Below are 16,098 nucleotides of genomic sequence, written 5' to 3'. Positions count from 1 at the left end.
TGCCTTGGCCTTCATTTCGTGTGAGAGAGAATTGTGTGTTTGCAGAAGGAAGCCTAGAGGCTCAGGGGCCATCTCCACTCCAGAGGGGCAGGGAGCGGTGGCTCCACCGGCTCTGCCTGGCGTGGGCACTGGGCCCAGAGAAGCACCAGGCCGTTGGCATGTGGTTGGTGGATGCTGACCTGCGGGTAGCCCCAGCGAGCCAATCTCTGCCAAAGATGCCGCCAGGACGTCTCAGCAGGAACCCAGCCCCTCTTCCTCAGCCTCCCATTGAATGACACACTGTGGCCAAGCGTGTACCAAAGAATAAATGGACTGTATTAACATGAACACTAATGACAAATGCACTGCAGTAGTAAGCACATCACAGATACATAGAATATTCTCTATATAGTCTGAACATAGGTATAAAATAAGTTATACTTGTTTTGTTTGCTGTCACCGCATAGCATACAAAGTGACTGATTCAGCGGCCATGAAGCAAGCCAGGGGCGAGGGGGGACCAGGAAGGAGGAAGTAGGGCACTGAGTATGGCGGGGGTTTGCCATGGACACTGCAGAGTCCCTGGGGACACTGCAGAGAACAAGCCCCCAGGAAGCTGAGAACTAGCATGGGGTCCCACTTGATAAAAGAGCTGGTGGCTGCATTTGAGCTGGGATGATTCAGGATACCACGTGGGAGGCTGAGCAGGGATGGCATGAACAGCTTCCAGCAGGCCAGCCCCCTCCCCGCCTGGCGCTGCCGGGCTTCTGCGATGTAAGGAATGTGGGGCGCTTAGCCAGAAGGCACGGTTTGCTTCTGTGCTGTGACAGACGGCCAGACTGACGGCCCACCAAATGCTGGGCAGCCTGCTCTGGGAGGCTGCGAGGGGGCCTGCGTGCCTGGCGTGTTCTCCACCACGGTTTGTCACCAGGTAGCAATGCCGGGATCTGCACACATCATAGCACAGGGAAGGGTGTGAGGGTCGGAGGCCCTGGCTTGGGATCCTCTCTCCAGCACGCGTGACCTCTGTGAGTTTGGGAAGGTCACTTAAACTCTTCTGAGGATTCTCAGTCTCCTCGTCTGCACAGTGGGGAGGATGATACATACTTTCCCAGGGCAATAGTGAGGGCCACGTGGAATAATGTGTACAAAGTGCTGACTGCAGCTCCTGGCACACGCGAGGGGCTGGGAAAATGTGAGTCAAGTATGAACATCCAACCATCATAGGCCAGTGAAAAGAACATGAATCTCAAACTCTATAAACTAAAATCACCTTGACTGGTTTTGAGCTGACTACAGGGCAGTTTCCTTGCTCTTTCCAACCAATGTTTGCTCTTTGTCCCCTGCTGGGATTCTTTGAAATGAAGTGCAGGGTTCAAAGCCAGGTTTGCCAAGGAAGACAGCCTTAGATTAGGAAAGAACAGGGCTCGTGGCCACTGTCTCTGGAGGATGCTTCCTTCCCCCGCTACCTGCAGCGGCCCCCCCACCTCATCTCTCCCAGCCCCTGAGTACATTACTTATTAGGAAGCCAAAGAGGGGGGAAGTGCAGGAAAAAAAGTGAAATGCCTCATAAATGCCAAGCCTTTTCCATCTGCTCAGAGCCGGGTGTGGGGGTGTGGAGGCACCGGGGAATGTGGGAGTGGGCTGCCGTCTGTGCTGGAGTGAATTGTCCCAGGTCTCTGGGGAGTGGGAGACGGGAAGGAAAGAGGGATGGAGATGTAGGCTTGAACCCTTGGACCTGGGAGCGCTCCTTCCCTTCTACAAACCCCGAGAACTTAGAGATGTGTCCAAACGAGGATCAGCCTGGAAAGGTGGGGATCACTGTCCTCTCATCTACAGTGCAGTTCTCAAGATCTGTGTGTGCGTGTCTGTGTGTGTGTGTGTGTGTGTGTGTGTGTGTGTGTGTGTGTGTGGTCACTGCTCCCATCTCCCCCTCTAACACCCGCCTGTCTGAACCTCCTCCTGCTCCTGTCACTCGGCAAGTTTCCTCTTGGACGGGGGCAGGAGGTGGGCAGGCAGCTCGTTGGGCAGCTCATGCCCTTCCAGCTTGACCTTGATGAGGTGGTTGGCCAGTGCGAACTCCTCGTCATCCAACATGCCATCCTTGTCGATGTCAGCCAGCTTCCAGATCTTGCCCAGCACGCTGTTGGGCAGCTTGGAGCGCACCATCTCCTTCTTGGCATTAGCACCTGTGATCTTGCCATCCACGGGGGACAGGGTGTAGAAGATCTCATCGTACATGGGCTTGTCCTTGGCCACCACCCACTCAGCGTCATCGATGCCCTCCCCGGCCCCCTCCCCGTAGCCGTGCCCGAAGGGGCCTTGCGAGGTGCCCTCGAACGCTCCTCCCTTAACCATCTGGACGGGCCGCTGGGACTCCTCCTGGCGCACCAGCACCATGAGCTGGGCAATGTCGTTGGCCAGCATGTCGTCCACCGCCTCCAGCAGCTTGGTCTTCAGCGGCTGGAATTTGCTGAAGTCCTGGGCCTGCAGCTGGTCCTGGGAAGAGCGAGAGAAAAGAAGGTAGAACACGATGGAAGGAGAAACATCCAATCCACCCATTTGTTTGGGAGGGAAGACGCCTCTATTAATACTGGAATGTTCACAGTCAGCTCCTTTCCCCAGTGAACGGAGTTTGGTCTAGAGGCTACGCTGATCTACGGATGTCACAAAATGACCGGAGATAGAAACAAGAAAAAAAGGCCCACTGGGCTGATGACAGAGTTTTTCAGGAGGGTGCACACAGTTGCAGGGGCTGGGGAAGAAAGGGAATTTTAACAAGTATTGGTTTGAGCTACTTATTTCAATCCCCTTTAATGTTATTCCAGAGACTAAGTCCTTCAATTTCTCTTGACGTTCGTTTTGGCTACAGACTAGTGTTTCTTAAATGCCGCACCCTCTGAGACTGAGTCCCGTGGGTCTCTGCTTTAACAAGGGTTACACGGTACCTGAAAAACACTGCAGGTGCCTCCACTACCCCAGCGCCCTTCTGAGGTGGGAGAATCACATTCTATCCCCAGTGAGTAAAGGAAAAGCAGGCACAGGCTACTAAAACCAAATCATAATAGAGTGCAAAGGTCATCACCAAATCTATGGTTCTTAATTAGGATGCTCATCAGAATTCACTTAAGAGAGTTTCAAAACAGAGTCATGCACCAATGATGGACCACATACGCAACGGTGGTCTCATAAGACTATAATGGAGCTGAAAAATTCCTATTGCCTAGTGACATCAGAGCCTTTGCAAGGTCGCAGCGCAACGCATCATGGGTGTGTTTGTGGTGATGCTGGTGTAAACAAACCTACTGTGCCGCCAATTGTGTAAAAGCATAGCATATACAATTACGTATAATACATAAATACTTAATGGTGATAATAAACAAATATGCTACTGGTGTATGTATTTACTTATACTATGCTTTTTATCATTGCATATTTTAGAATGTACTCCTACTTACTAAAAAAAGTTAGCTGTCAAACAACCTCAGGCAGGTCCTTCAGGAGGTTTCCAGAAGGAGCCATTGTTATCATTGGAGATGACAGCTCCATGCCTGTTACTGCCCCTGAAGACCTTCCAGTGGGACAAGATGTGGAGGTGGAAGACAGTGATATTGATGATCCTGACCCCGTGTAGGCCTAGGCTAATGTGTGTATGTTTGTGTCTTAGTTTTTAGCAAAAAGTTTTAAAAGTAAAAAAAAATAAGGGGGAGACATTTAAAAATAAAAGAAGCTTATAGAATAAGTAAAAGGGGCAGCCTTGCAAAAATAACAGGAAAATACCTAATCCCACCATTTCCCCAGTAACAACGGTTAAAGATCAATCCTACGGGTTCTCTCACTAACAGGTACCCTGTGGGAGTTCTGTTTTGTACTTCTGAAAAAAGCTGAATGGATGGAAAAGAGATGTAAATCTCTCTCTTTCAAAATTGTGTTTTGAGAGTCTGCTTTTACAGAGTTCCCAAGTAAACAGCAAGAGAGGGAGCTACAGCCTCAGCCATATCTCAAGGCCACAGTCACATCTCCTGGGATAATCCCTTCTCCAAGGAAGGCAGGAAACTAATTGTTGGACTTTGACATCCTTGCAGTTTTTGTTACCTACCTGCTGCTGCTTTTGGTATCAACTGACAGCCATCACTATTTCTTTTCTCTTCCTCCCCCTTGAAATCTCGGCCTTGCTGGGGGCACCCCTTCTCTTTCTTTGGGATGCCACGCTGTCTCCCTGCTCTCTCTCTCTTTCCTCTCTGTCTCTGTCTCTCATTCTCTCTGTCCTTCTAGAGGATAAAATAAACTTTTTACTTATATATCTTAATCTCTGAGTGAGAACTCTTTCTCCACCCATGCTGTGAGCACCTACTAGGCTTTCCACCCTAACAATAAGGATATAAAGAAAGAAAATATTTTTGTACAGCTGTACGATGTTTGTATTTTTAAGCTAAGTGTTACTACAAGAGTCAAAAAGTTTAAATTAAAAAGTTCATAAAGTAAAAAGGTTAATTTATTATTGAAGAAGGAAAAACTTTTTATAAATTTGTGTCATCTAAGTGACAGTGTTTCCAGAGTCCACAGCAGTGCACAGTAATGTCCCGGGCCTTCACCTTCACTCACCGCCCACTCACTGACCCACCCGGAGCAACTTCCAGTCCTGCAAGCTCCGTTCATGGTAAGTGCCCTATACAAGTAGATAATTTTTTTATCTTTTATACCATATTTTTGCTGTACCTTTTCCATGTTTAGATATGGTTAGATACACGAATCCCTACCACTGGGTCCCAGTTGCCGCAGTATTCAGTACAGTACATGCTGTACGGGTTTGTAGTCTAGGAGCAGCAGGCCGTGCCATCAGGTTTGTGTAAGTACGCTCCTTGGTGTTCGATAACCACAAAATGGCCTAATGATGCATTTCTCAGAACATGTCCCTGTTGTTAACTGACACATGACTGTCCTGGCTTCTCCTCCGAGGGTTTGACACAGCAGGCACAGGCAGGCATACAGGTTTTGTAAAACCTCCCTTCCTTACCTTCACATGACTACCCACACCATTATCTTTAAAAAAAATATGTTCTGTTTTGCAGGTCTTTGCGATTTTGTAAGGTCCAGAATCTAGAACACCCAACTTCTCTTTGGCCTCTGGAGGGTGACAAGGTGAGAACTTTCTGCTCCTGCTCTGGCTCTGGCTGGGAGGAGGCCAGGGCACAGGGACAGAAACATTCAGAAAACACCCACAGCTACATTTCAGGAGCAAGTGTCAGCCTGGACGCCTCTCACCTGACTCCTAGGGAGAGTGAGCCAAGGAGACGGTGGGAGAGCAGATAATACCCATCTCCTGCCCTCAGGCTATAACGTTCTGAGGTGCCTCCCACCTCCATTCTTCTTGTTTCTACCAGAAAGTGCCCCTCTAGGTGTGTTTGGCGGGATGGATCTGAGCATCTCCCCGGGGGCACGGTGGATGCTTCCATCGCCCTACACATACACTCCCACGGGACAGCTGTGAACATTATTGATTCAGCACATCTGACTACACAACAGAATACTGAACTGGCAAACAAATAAGAAGGTGAAAAGCTTTATGTTGTGAAAAGATTCTTCACACTATAAAAGGGGGTTGTATGGTCCCTTTCGAATGTCATCTTCCCAAATGTTTGTTTACAGATCATTAAATTCTTAGCAAGGAGAAATGAAGAGGTGAAGTGTTCCAAGCCAAGGCTGATTGAAAAACCCATGTTATGTTTAAGCAATCCTGAAATTAGGGACTGGGTCCTGGTAGGGGGGTATATGAATGAACTGATAAATAGACAGATGCATACTTGAAAGGTGTTTTCTTTTTCTTTTTATTTTACCTGATAAGAAACTAAAAATGCCTGTATGTGACTAAAGTGATGTTCTGCAAATCCTAGTCTTAGTTTGAGAAACTGGTCCCCAAGCTAGCGAAAGATCAAAACAACAGCAAAAGCAACAATGACATCTATTAACTACTTCTGTGGCTGTTATTTTTTTGTTTTCTTATTCCCTAATTAAAAAATCCTTTTTTTATCTTGAAATAATTATAGAATCACAAGTTGCAAAAATTGTACAGAGGGTAAGTCCTCTGTGCTCACCACCCAACTTCCCCCACTGGTGACATCCCACCTGACAACTGCTACTGCACAGGAAGGGCATAGTCTGTGCCCAGCTCTGTGCTAAGGGCCTTGCAAACCTCATCTCGGTGATGCTCACAACACCTGCATAAGGGGTGCTTTTGCAGCCTCAGTTTACAGATGAGGAGACAGAGGCTCAGAGAGGCTCCAGTCAGTGTGGTGTGGAGGTTTCTTAGTGGGACCTTGGGGACAGCTCCTGGCCTTCCCACTCGCAGACTGTGTGAATGTTACACTTGGAAAATGCTGAGACCTCAGTTTCTCGGATGAAAATGCCTCCTTCCAAGGACGGCTTTGGGGAAAACCATGAGAAACCACGTGAGATGGCCCTTGGCCCAAGATAGGGGCCTGCAGCGTGACCCAAAGACGGCAAGCTCCCATGGGAACTTCTGCCTCTGCATGGCTTGTGTCCCAACTTGCTCCTCAAAGGGAGCTCAGACGTAAACTTAAGTACCTAAGGGCCTGGACACTGAGTCAGGTGACCTGTCCCACTGCACAGGAGATGGTGGGGATGTCATGCCTGGCTATGACCGGGAAAGGTCATCAGTTGGCAGCGTCAGCCCCTAAACATTATCTAAGACACCTGTGCCCCCTGGGCGTGCTGGGCTCCGTGTTTCTCCCCAGGCCCAGACACGGCACCTGCTGGGCCAGTAACAGCCAGCAGGAGCGCAGGTCCAGGCCTGCTGATTCCGGGTTTAGTCTCTCCCTGGGGGCCCCATGGGTGGCCGCCTCCATACTCAGACTGCACAGCCAGCTTGGGGACACTGTCCCTGGTACAAGGGCCCCTGACCCTCATTACCTGCATCCGCTTCAGGTTGGGGAAGTCCCCAGGTGAGATCTGGTGCTCCCGCTCGATCCGGCCATAGATCTCAGCCAGGTTGTTCACCAGCTCCTTCTTCTTGTTGTCCTTGCCGAACACCGAGGGCATCTCCTTCTTCAGGGAGCTGATGATGTAGGCGTGGACCTGACAAACGGCCAGAGAGATGCCTTTGCATCAAGACCCTTGGTGACACCCTATCCCTTCCCCTGCATCCCTCCTTCTCCTTCTGCTCCTACTTCCTAAATACTTTGTGCCCCCACCCTCTTGCTCCCACATTGCTCGCAGTGCTGGGCTGTTTCTCTACATCACCTGGGCAAGGTGAGGCTGGGGGAAGCTAAGGTCAAGGCACAGTTGCTTGGGGATGTCACATTGCTGACGTTTGCTGAGCACTTCCTAAAGTGCCGAGCACTGTGACGAGGGCTTTGACAGTCTTTACTTCACTTTACCCTCTGATAACCCTTTCATTTTGCAGAGGTGGAAAGAGACACAGAGAGATAAGGGCTTTGCCGGAGCTGGACATCACACAGACAATAACAGGGGAGTCGGGCTCCAGCCTGGCCATCTGATCCCAGAGCCTGTAACCATGGCCACCACACTCTCCTGCCCCCACTCGTGATGCAGTGGCTCCAGGACACTCTCACACGGGCAGGCAACAGCCCAGTTGTTGGAGGTGAGAACCCTCTGCTCTTGCAGCTGACCCCCCAGCTCCTGGCCCTGCCCAGGGGCCGCCTCACCTTGGCCAGCCTGGCTCTCTTGATGAGGTCGTTGAGCTTGCGCAGGGCAGTGTTTCGGGGTAGACTCTGGATGTCCCTGAATAGGTCCTGCTCCTCGGCCTCGAAGAGCTTCCGGTTGTCGGGGATGAGGAGGGGTTGGGACCAGAAGGAGCCGATGTAGACCCGGATCACCTCCGGGGTGTTCACAATCTTCCCCAGGGACCACATGAGGGCCCCGTACACCCGCATCAGCTGCTGCGTCTGGATCTGGTCGGCCTTGTTCAGCACCACCCGCATCTTGTCCTCATGGTTCTTGAGGGCCTTGATGACTTCCGAGAACTCATCAGAGATGTCCAGTTTGTGGGCATCGAAGAGCAGAATGATGCGGTCCACCCGCTCAGCAAACCACTCGAGGACGGCCGCAAAGTCATACCCTGCCGGCAGAGGGACAGTCAGGGTACAGGCCTTTGGGGGCAGGGGTAGTGGTTTGGGGAGAGGCAGTCAGGTGCAGTAGAAACGACACAATCTTGGGAACCAGATCTGAGTTCAAATTCTGACTCCTCCATGTTATAAGTGTTTGGCCTTAAGCAAGTTACTCAATGTCTCTTAGTCAGTGTCTTTTCATCTTAAAAGTGGGCATAATGCATAATAGTACCTACTTGTTTGAATTATGAGGATTCAATACACTCAGAGCCCAGCACTTAGTAGATGCTCAGTAAACACTAGTTATTATTATCAACATTATTCCCACAAAGCACAGCCACCATCCAGCCCCTACCCTCGCTTGTTTTATCTGCCAGCCAAGAGCCCTGCCAGAGAAGAAAATCTGGACACCTAATCTGATATAAAGACTCAAATTCTTTCCAAGGTCAGAACACAATGAAATGGTCAAATGTAGGATGTTGATGATGGTTCAGGCCATACCCATCATGGATCTGGAAGAAATCTGCAGTTTTTTGTATTTTTTTTTTTGAGACAGAGTCTCACTCTGTCACCTGGGGTAGAGTGCCCGGGTGTCAGCCTAGCTCACAGCAACCTCAAACTCCTGGCCTCTAGTGATCCTCCTGACTCAGCCTCTGGCGTGCACCACCACGCCCAGCTAATTTTTTCTATTTCTAGTTGCTCAGCTAATTTTTTCTAATTTTTTTTTCTTTCAAATAGAGACGGGGTCTTGCTCTTGCTCAGGCTGGTCTCAAACTCCTGACCTTAAGAGATCCTCCTGCCTTGGCCTCCCCGAGTGCTAGGACTATAGACCTGAGCCACCGTGCCCGGCCTGCAGTTCTTGTTATAAAAACACATGACTTGTTCTCACTCATGCACGTGAGCTCACTTCTTTCCTTTGTCATTGGCTGCAGCACAGAACTCCCAACTCTTAAAACCAGGAAGAAGTTTCTTCCTTAGGCTGTGACTGGACCTCTGGCTGTTGCACCCTGCACTGAACTGCTCCAGGTGAGGCTGGTTCCAGGAGCTCCAGAGCACCTGCTGTGCTCAACCCTGAGGAGCTATGGATCCGGGAGGGGCTGGAGGAGGAGGTCATGCACTCAGAGCTGCGTGAGGTCTTACCTCTCTGTGCCTCCATCTCCTCTTCCATAAAATAGGAGGACTACACATGAGGAAGTGAGGCTCAGAGAGGCCAAGTGCCTTGTTCAAGGGCACACAGCCCATAAGCAGCAACACCGGGATGAGAATGAAGGCGTCGGGCTTTCCCAGTCTGAGTCTGAGCAGGACTCCCAGGCCCTCCTTCTGCGGTTCCCTCACGGCACACCTCTGGCACCCAGGAAGGAGCCTTTCCTTGGGCTCTGATGTGATCAACAACCCTGGCTCCTCACAGCACAAGGGTTACGAGGAACACACCCTGGGGACCCAAAGCTCATTGCCACTGCTGAGTGGGAAACCAAACCATTAGGAAAAGGTTAGCAGCTCCTGCCCTGCTTCACAGAGGGAGGCTGGACACCAGGCAAGGTCACCCGGCACTTGTGAGTGGTCAGTGAGGAGTCCTGACTGTCTGTAACAGGGGTCCTCAACTTGAGTCTGCATCAGAATGCCCTGAGAGCTTGTTAAAACCGGATGGCTGCACTCCACCCCAAAAGTTTCTGATTCAGCAGGTGTAGGGTGGAGCGTCTCTAACGAGCTCCCAGGCGATGTTTATGCTGCCGGCCCGAGGACCACACTTTGAGACCCACTGGTCCATCATAAAGATAACAACAGCTGGCATTCATGTAGCATTCACAAGGCGCCCAGCACGGGTTTAAGTACTTTGTAATCATTAACTCCTTTAATCCTCACATGACCCTATGGGGTGGAGACTAATATTGCTCCCATTTTTCCAGTGAGTAACCAGAGATACAAAAAAGTAAAAGAACGTGTCCAGGGTCACCCAGCTGGTAGGTGGTGAGGCTGGGAATCCAGGAAGGTGACACGAGTCAATGCTATTAACTGCTGCACTAAGCTGGCTTTGAATGGTTGTCGTTTCAGACCCAGCTACAGCCTTAGATGGGGTGGAAGAGGAGGATGGATGGAGCCGAGGGACCTAGGTTTTAAAAGTATTTCCCCTCCGCCCCTGTGGTATCTTTTGAACACCCAGTGGGGTGCGTATTTCGGGCACCTGAAGGCGTCATCACAGGGGCTCAGCGTGAACAGGGAAACCTGCCGCCCTAACGCTCGCCCGAGGACCCCTTTCTTTAACTTTCCCAGTGGCTGTAAGAGAACTCAACCAACCACAGAAGGTAAAACCCTCCCTTGGATACTGGTAAGTGAAGTGCTTCCAGGTGTTGCCATTCCCATGTGATTTCTCCAAGATCTGTCAGCTGCTCAATTAATACACACCTCAATTAACACAGGTGTTTTCTCTCCCTGCTCCTGCAAGGTGGACCCACGAGGCTAGGAGGAGCTTAGAGATCATTTGTCCAACTTCCTGATTTTCAGATAGGCAAACTGAGGCTCAGGAAGGAGCAGAGCTGGTCTAGCGTCATCCAAGTACCACCTGAGAAAGGTCCCTGCGTGTCGCGTACTTGAGGGCCTGCTGTCAACTAGATCCAGCCGGCTCATTCAAGGCAAAGTGCCCGCTCAGCTCGGGCAAGGCCCGGGAAAGTGCGTCAGAGGCGGGCTCTGCCCAGCCAGGGGGCGGGGGCATTGTCAGTCCTTCCTCGGAGACACTCGCACAGGCTCTGTGAGGTTTAGTGACCCAGCCAGGGCCACCGTGCTTGTACAGAGCAGCCTGTGGACGCGACCCCTAGCTCTCCGACTCCAGGTTCAGTGCTTGCTGTGGCTGGCAAGACATTCGCGTCACTACCTCGGTTCACCTCTCGACGCCCCGTGAGGTGGGCAGCGCAAGGAGTATCCGGCGTTGCAGAGGAGGAAAGCCGGCAAGTGGTGGGGCCAGGACTGGACTCGGCAGGGGCCCTGGGTTCACTGCAAGGAGCACTGGCCGCGCCTGCCTCCCCTCCCTGGCACGCAGGCCCAGCACTCCCACTCCAGGTGAAGCCGCTGCCTGCAAGCACTCCTCCCTCCCCAGGGATGGCTCCAGCCTATTTTTATCTTCCCTTTAGCACAGCCTGTGGCAGGCCTGCTGTCACCTCCCAAAGGTAACCCCCCACCCCCAGCTGTGGGTGGGAAGAGAGCCAGAGGGCTCAGAAAATCAGGACAGCCTGAGCCCCCTCCCCAGCCCCACCTCTGAACACAGGCCAAGGCTCTGCCGCTCTGGTGCCTGCAGCCCCCAGCTTTCCCTCCACAGCCGGCGGGAGGCGGCAGGGCCCAGGTCGCTGCCTACTTGGCTGTGGCTGGGCAGGCCCCCGGGGGGGTTCCTGGGAAGAGCAGCTGCGCCCCCTCCCACCTGTCTAGCAAATCTCAGCCCCACACTGTGGCTCAGCTGCTCAGAACAGGCTCCGGTAGCCAGAAATGGAGGTTTATAGAGGGCGAGAGAAAGGCCCCAGGCCAGGCAGCGGTAGGGGAACTCTGGCACTGTAGCCACCGCTCCATGGGCTGGGGACAGCAAAGGCACCAGAGACATGGCAGAGAAGAGAAAAGGCTCTAATCCTCCAACCTGACTCCAACCCCTGATGACACCAGTGACATATGATGAGGCTGTGTCTGCAAGGGGGGGGGGATAAGGGGCTGAGGACAGAAACTTGTCCTCGCTGCCAGAACAGGACAGCCACCTGCCTGTCCCCGTCCTGCCCTTGGTGGTCTTGCAGCACCCATGCATCTGCTGCTCATCCCACTGAAACCCCCCCGCTGCACGGGGAGCTGGGCAGGGCAGGGCAGCACCTCACCCTCCTCGGCCTCCCCTGCACCCAGCACGGTGCCTGGCACACAGCAGGTGCTCCGTCAGTATTTGCTGAACAGAACTGGGTGGGAGCCCTGTTCCATGTTTTACACCTGGGAGACAGTGAACAAGTCATCTCTGGGCCTCAGTTTTCTGGTCTCTGAATTGGAACCCACCAGTGGCTCCACCATAGGGCTGTGGCGAGGCTCAGATCAAATCAGAGGGTGCAGGTGGGACTGCTGGTCCGTGGCCCTGGCTGTTCTTATCCCCTCAGCCCCTTTATGAAGTGTTCCCTCTAAGTGCCAGTTTTCATGAGATGGGATGTGCTCTAACGGGGTCACCAGAGGAGCACTGGCTTACACGAGCCCACTGCCAGTTCCCGCTCAGCCACCTAACTTGCTGTGTGTCCTTGGGCAAGCAGCCTCCTCTCTCTGGTCCTTGGTCTCTTTGCTTGTCAAACCAGGCGGTTGGGCTGGATGATCTCTGAGCTTCCTTTCTCAGTTCACAATTCCCTGCTCTGAGACGGGGGATGTGAGGGCGGGGAGGACAGTGGGATGGATGGAGATTAGGCACAGGAAAGCCTGTGCAGGCACAGCAAGGCTGGAGCGTGGTCTTACCCGCCCCAGGGATGCCGACGTGAAGGGTGATGGCTTCCAGGAACCCTTCCTATGCCTCTAGAAGCAAAGAGGCCGCCTACTCATCCTCCCCCTTCTGCAATCTCTGCATGCCCAGGCAAGCCACTATCACGTTACAAACTGAGTAATGCTGGGGGCTTGCTCTCCAGGTGTGGCTGTGCAGGCAACTGCCCAGCAAAGACTCTGTGGGGCTCCTCTGAAGCCCAGCCTCCCTGCTCCTGGCTAACGCTGAGCCTACATGACTTGTAGGGTGGACATTGAGTTGTTTCTTTGGCTTGGATTTACATGCATATCTAGAACGGATAGAGACAGCACAGATGGGACCCAACAAGGAACAGGGCATAGGGATAGCTCTCCCATTTATTTTTTTGTGTGGCCTTGGGCAAGTCTGAACCTCAATTTTCTCAGCTTTAAAATGGACATAATAACAAGGGACTGAATGAGGGGCCTGTGGTTGAGCCATGGCAACAAGATCCAACGGCAGAGGGAGGAGGCTGGCCTCAGTCTCAAGACGTCGCCCCAGTGTCTGGGGTGAAGAGCAGGCCCAGGGACAGGCCCCCTTCCTCTCCCTGGTCCCAGAAGGGCTCTGAGACCCACAGCAGCCCACGGGTTCATGAACTGTGGACCAGAGGATGGGCAGATTCGAGCCCCAGAGACAAGGCAGAGGAGCCCTTCCTGCACATCTCAGAGCAAGCCCAGAGGCTCCAAGGGATCTGGTCGGCAGGCCCCAGGCTGGGAGACTGGGCAGCCTGAAGGATCTGTGCTCCCCCCAATCGTAGGCGCCAGACGACTGGAAGGAAAGCATTTCTAAGTGATGCCAGGCAGAACGAAATCCATCAGAGAAATGCAATAAGCAAGGCCACTTCTCCATCACCCATCAGCTTCCTCCATGGTCTGAAAGGCTGTTTGCGTTTCTTTGCGTTTGCACAGGGCCTCATCTGATCCTCAAAAGCCCATATTCCAGCGGGTAAATGGGACATTCCTACCTTACAAAGGAGGGAGTGGGGACACAGAGAGGTTAAGGGGCTTGCCCAAGCTCACACAGCCAGGTAGCAGCAAACTCAGGCCTGGAACGCAGATCCCTGCCTTGCAGTCCACCATCTCTTCTCAGCTCTCAGCTCTGTGAGCCCGCAGCTCGGAGGCTGAGTCCTCAACCAGGCACTTGCTTGCGGTGGGTACATAAAAAGTCTTATCCCTTCCCAAAATATCTCTGTCAAAATTTAAAGACATTTTAGCAAAAGAGAAATAAAAAGCCATCAATTTCCAAAATGTGGGAGGAGTTTGGCTGACAATGGGGGACAAATGCCACATTAGATGCCTCCCCGAAGTAACTGCAGAGTGGCCTAAGCAGGTCGTCACAGGCCTCCCGACGACCACAAAGCTGTTGGCGAGGACTTTTGAAGGGTGTCAGGACCGGCTGCTCAGCCCTGGCATGCAAGAGCCCACACGAGCGTGTGTGTATCAGTCTGGGGAGGCCTGGACTCCAGGGAGGGTGCCCGGGATGGGCTGGGGGAGCGAGGCTGTGAGGACCAGCCCAGGCCCACCAACGTCTGAGCCCCAGGACCCTCAGAGGAAACTGGGAGATGTGAGGTTTGCCCTCATTCCTACCCCCTGCGTCTTCCTGGGCAGGTGGTGACATGTGGTAAGAAGCCACTGGACTGGGACTCGGGAGACCAGGATTCCCACTCCAGATGCGTGACCTGGCCAAGCCATCACCTGCTCCGGCCTGCTGACCTCACCTGTGCAGGAAAAGGACTGCAGGGCGGAGTCTCCAGCCGCGTCGTCTGTGATGTGAGCACCCAGCCCTTGCTTTTCTAGGGTGGGGGTTGTGGGGACGTCCAGTTGGGAAGCAGCCAGGAAATGCGGCTCCCAAGCTGAGGACACTCAGCCTTCCGGAGCCTCCCACTTCTGCTGCATCCTCGCTTCTTCCCAGTAATGAGCCTGGGCCAGGCACATCCTGCCCCTTCCAGGAACTGCCTCCCTGCCTGCCTCCCCTGCCCACCTCCTCTGCCCACCCCAGCACATCCTCATCTAGAGGCAGGTGCTGGCCCGGGACCCCCTGGACTCAGCTTCCGCCTCCAAGATACACACACACCCCAGCCTGGGCAAAGGGAGCTCCTGGGATCAGCTCACTCCCCAGAACGGGCAGCCTGGTGTGGCCAGTCGGTGCCTCTACGCTGACTTGTTAACGAGGCCCCTTTTTCTGGAGAGACGCAACCCTGTGCCAGGCATGTGGCTTGGTGAGTGGAACGTGGGCCGGATTTCAGGCTCTGTATACCCTTGTGTAGGGCACAGTGTGCAGGACTATCCCTGGGTTGGCCCAAGGAAGGGAGGAAGTGACCAATCTGCTCTGCAGCCAAACCCAGGGCTCTGAGAGCCCCAGGCAAGAAGCCACGACAAAGCGAGTTTGGTTCTATGAGCACACAGTGTGCTCGGGGGAGGGGCGGGGAGGTGTGTATGTGTGTGGGATGGTGGGTGTGTATGTGTGTGTGTTATGGGTAAATGTGTGGGGAGAGTGTGTGTGTGCATGGAGGGAGGTGTGTGGTAGGGAAGGTCTACATGTACAGGTTTAAACTAGAACTGCGGGTTCTATGACTGATGGTGAGGAAGGATGGGAAGGGCCTCTGCACACTGCAAACGCTCTTCATTTGGACTCCCACTGATAGCTGGGGGTTTCCGATGCCCTCCCCACAACTCTCCTGATCTCCTGAAGTCAGCACTGCGCCAGGCTGGCAATACAGTGCTGGTGGACAAGCTCCCAGCTCTTGTTTTCATCACAGACTGCTCTTGCCAGCAGCTGCATTTATAGTCTGGACTCAGGAAGGCGGAGAACAAACTGGCCTGCATAGCCACTCATGGGACTATCGCTTCTCCCAGAGGTGGGTAGAACCTGGTGCCTAGTGTGGGGTGGTAGAGGAGAGGAAGTACAGGTAAGAACGCCAAACACCTCATTTGGGTAAGGCAGTACAGAGGTAGAGAAATAGGAAAATAATGGAATGGGATAGGAGTTGAGGAAGGCAGGAGGCCCTGGGAGGAAGCTGCAATGTACAGTGGCACAGGTTGTGCACTGCACAACTACAAGGGGGACCATTCACATAGATTACCCAGGGGTTGTACAATGGGCAGCCCTGACTGACACATAAGGGAGCTTACCAGACCCAGGCCCAGACCCAGAGCTGTGGTTGTGTTTCCACTGTGGTCTATGGATCTCACAAAAATGCTATGTGATGTATATCGTTATCCCTTGTTACACATGGGGATGTGAAAGTATGACCTGTTGAGACACATAGAGGTTCTAAAGCCCAGAAATCTGAACTCCTAGTCTAGTCCCCTTGGAAACTCCAGAGGCCAGAGTCCTCTGCACCTGCCTGTCAGGATGCACTGGCCTTGCAGGTGCCAACCCTGCCCCCCAGGCCTCCAGGTCGTTCAGCTTGAGAAGTGTTGGCTTCCCCCAGCCTTCCTTGAGGAGACTTGGGCTTCCTGAGTGACACAGTGAATCCCCTTTAGGCCTAACTCAGGGGGAGCCCCAGATGAACCCCTGGGTGTGGGGGCGGGT

The 16,098-nt window shown here is 53.0% G+C and overlaps 1 protein-coding gene across 1 annotated transcript in view; it reads right to left on the bottom strand.

The window, feature by feature from the left end:
* Positions 1–294: 294 nt before the first annotated feature.
* The window catches only part of EHD3 (EH domain containing 3), a 28,638-nt gene continuing 12,834 nt past the window's right edge, over positions 295–16,098 (bottom strand). Inside the window, exons 4-6 of the mRNA XM_045549334.1 lie at positions 7,665–8,077; positions 6,910–7,074; positions 295–2,478 (exon numbers count right to left, since the gene is read on the bottom strand). Of these exons, the coding sequence (XP_045405290.1) occupies positions 1,951–2,478; positions 6,910–7,074; positions 7,665–8,077 (1,106 nt within the window). The 3' untranslated portion in view covers positions 295–1,950. The remainder of the gene's footprint in view (positions 2,479–6,909; positions 7,075–7,664; positions 8,078–16,098) is intronic.

Source organism: Lemur catta, chromosome 4 (genome assembly GCF_020740605.2).
Source record: "Lemur catta isolate mLemCat1 chromosome 4, mLemCat1.pri, whole genome shotgun sequence".
In the NCBI taxonomy this organism is placed as follows: domain Eukaryota; kingdom Metazoa; phylum Chordata; class Mammalia; order Primates; family Lemuridae; genus Lemur; species Lemur catta.
The sequence above is the reverse complement of the archived record's forward strand: the minus strand, read 5'-3'. Positions and strand labels throughout refer to the sequence as shown.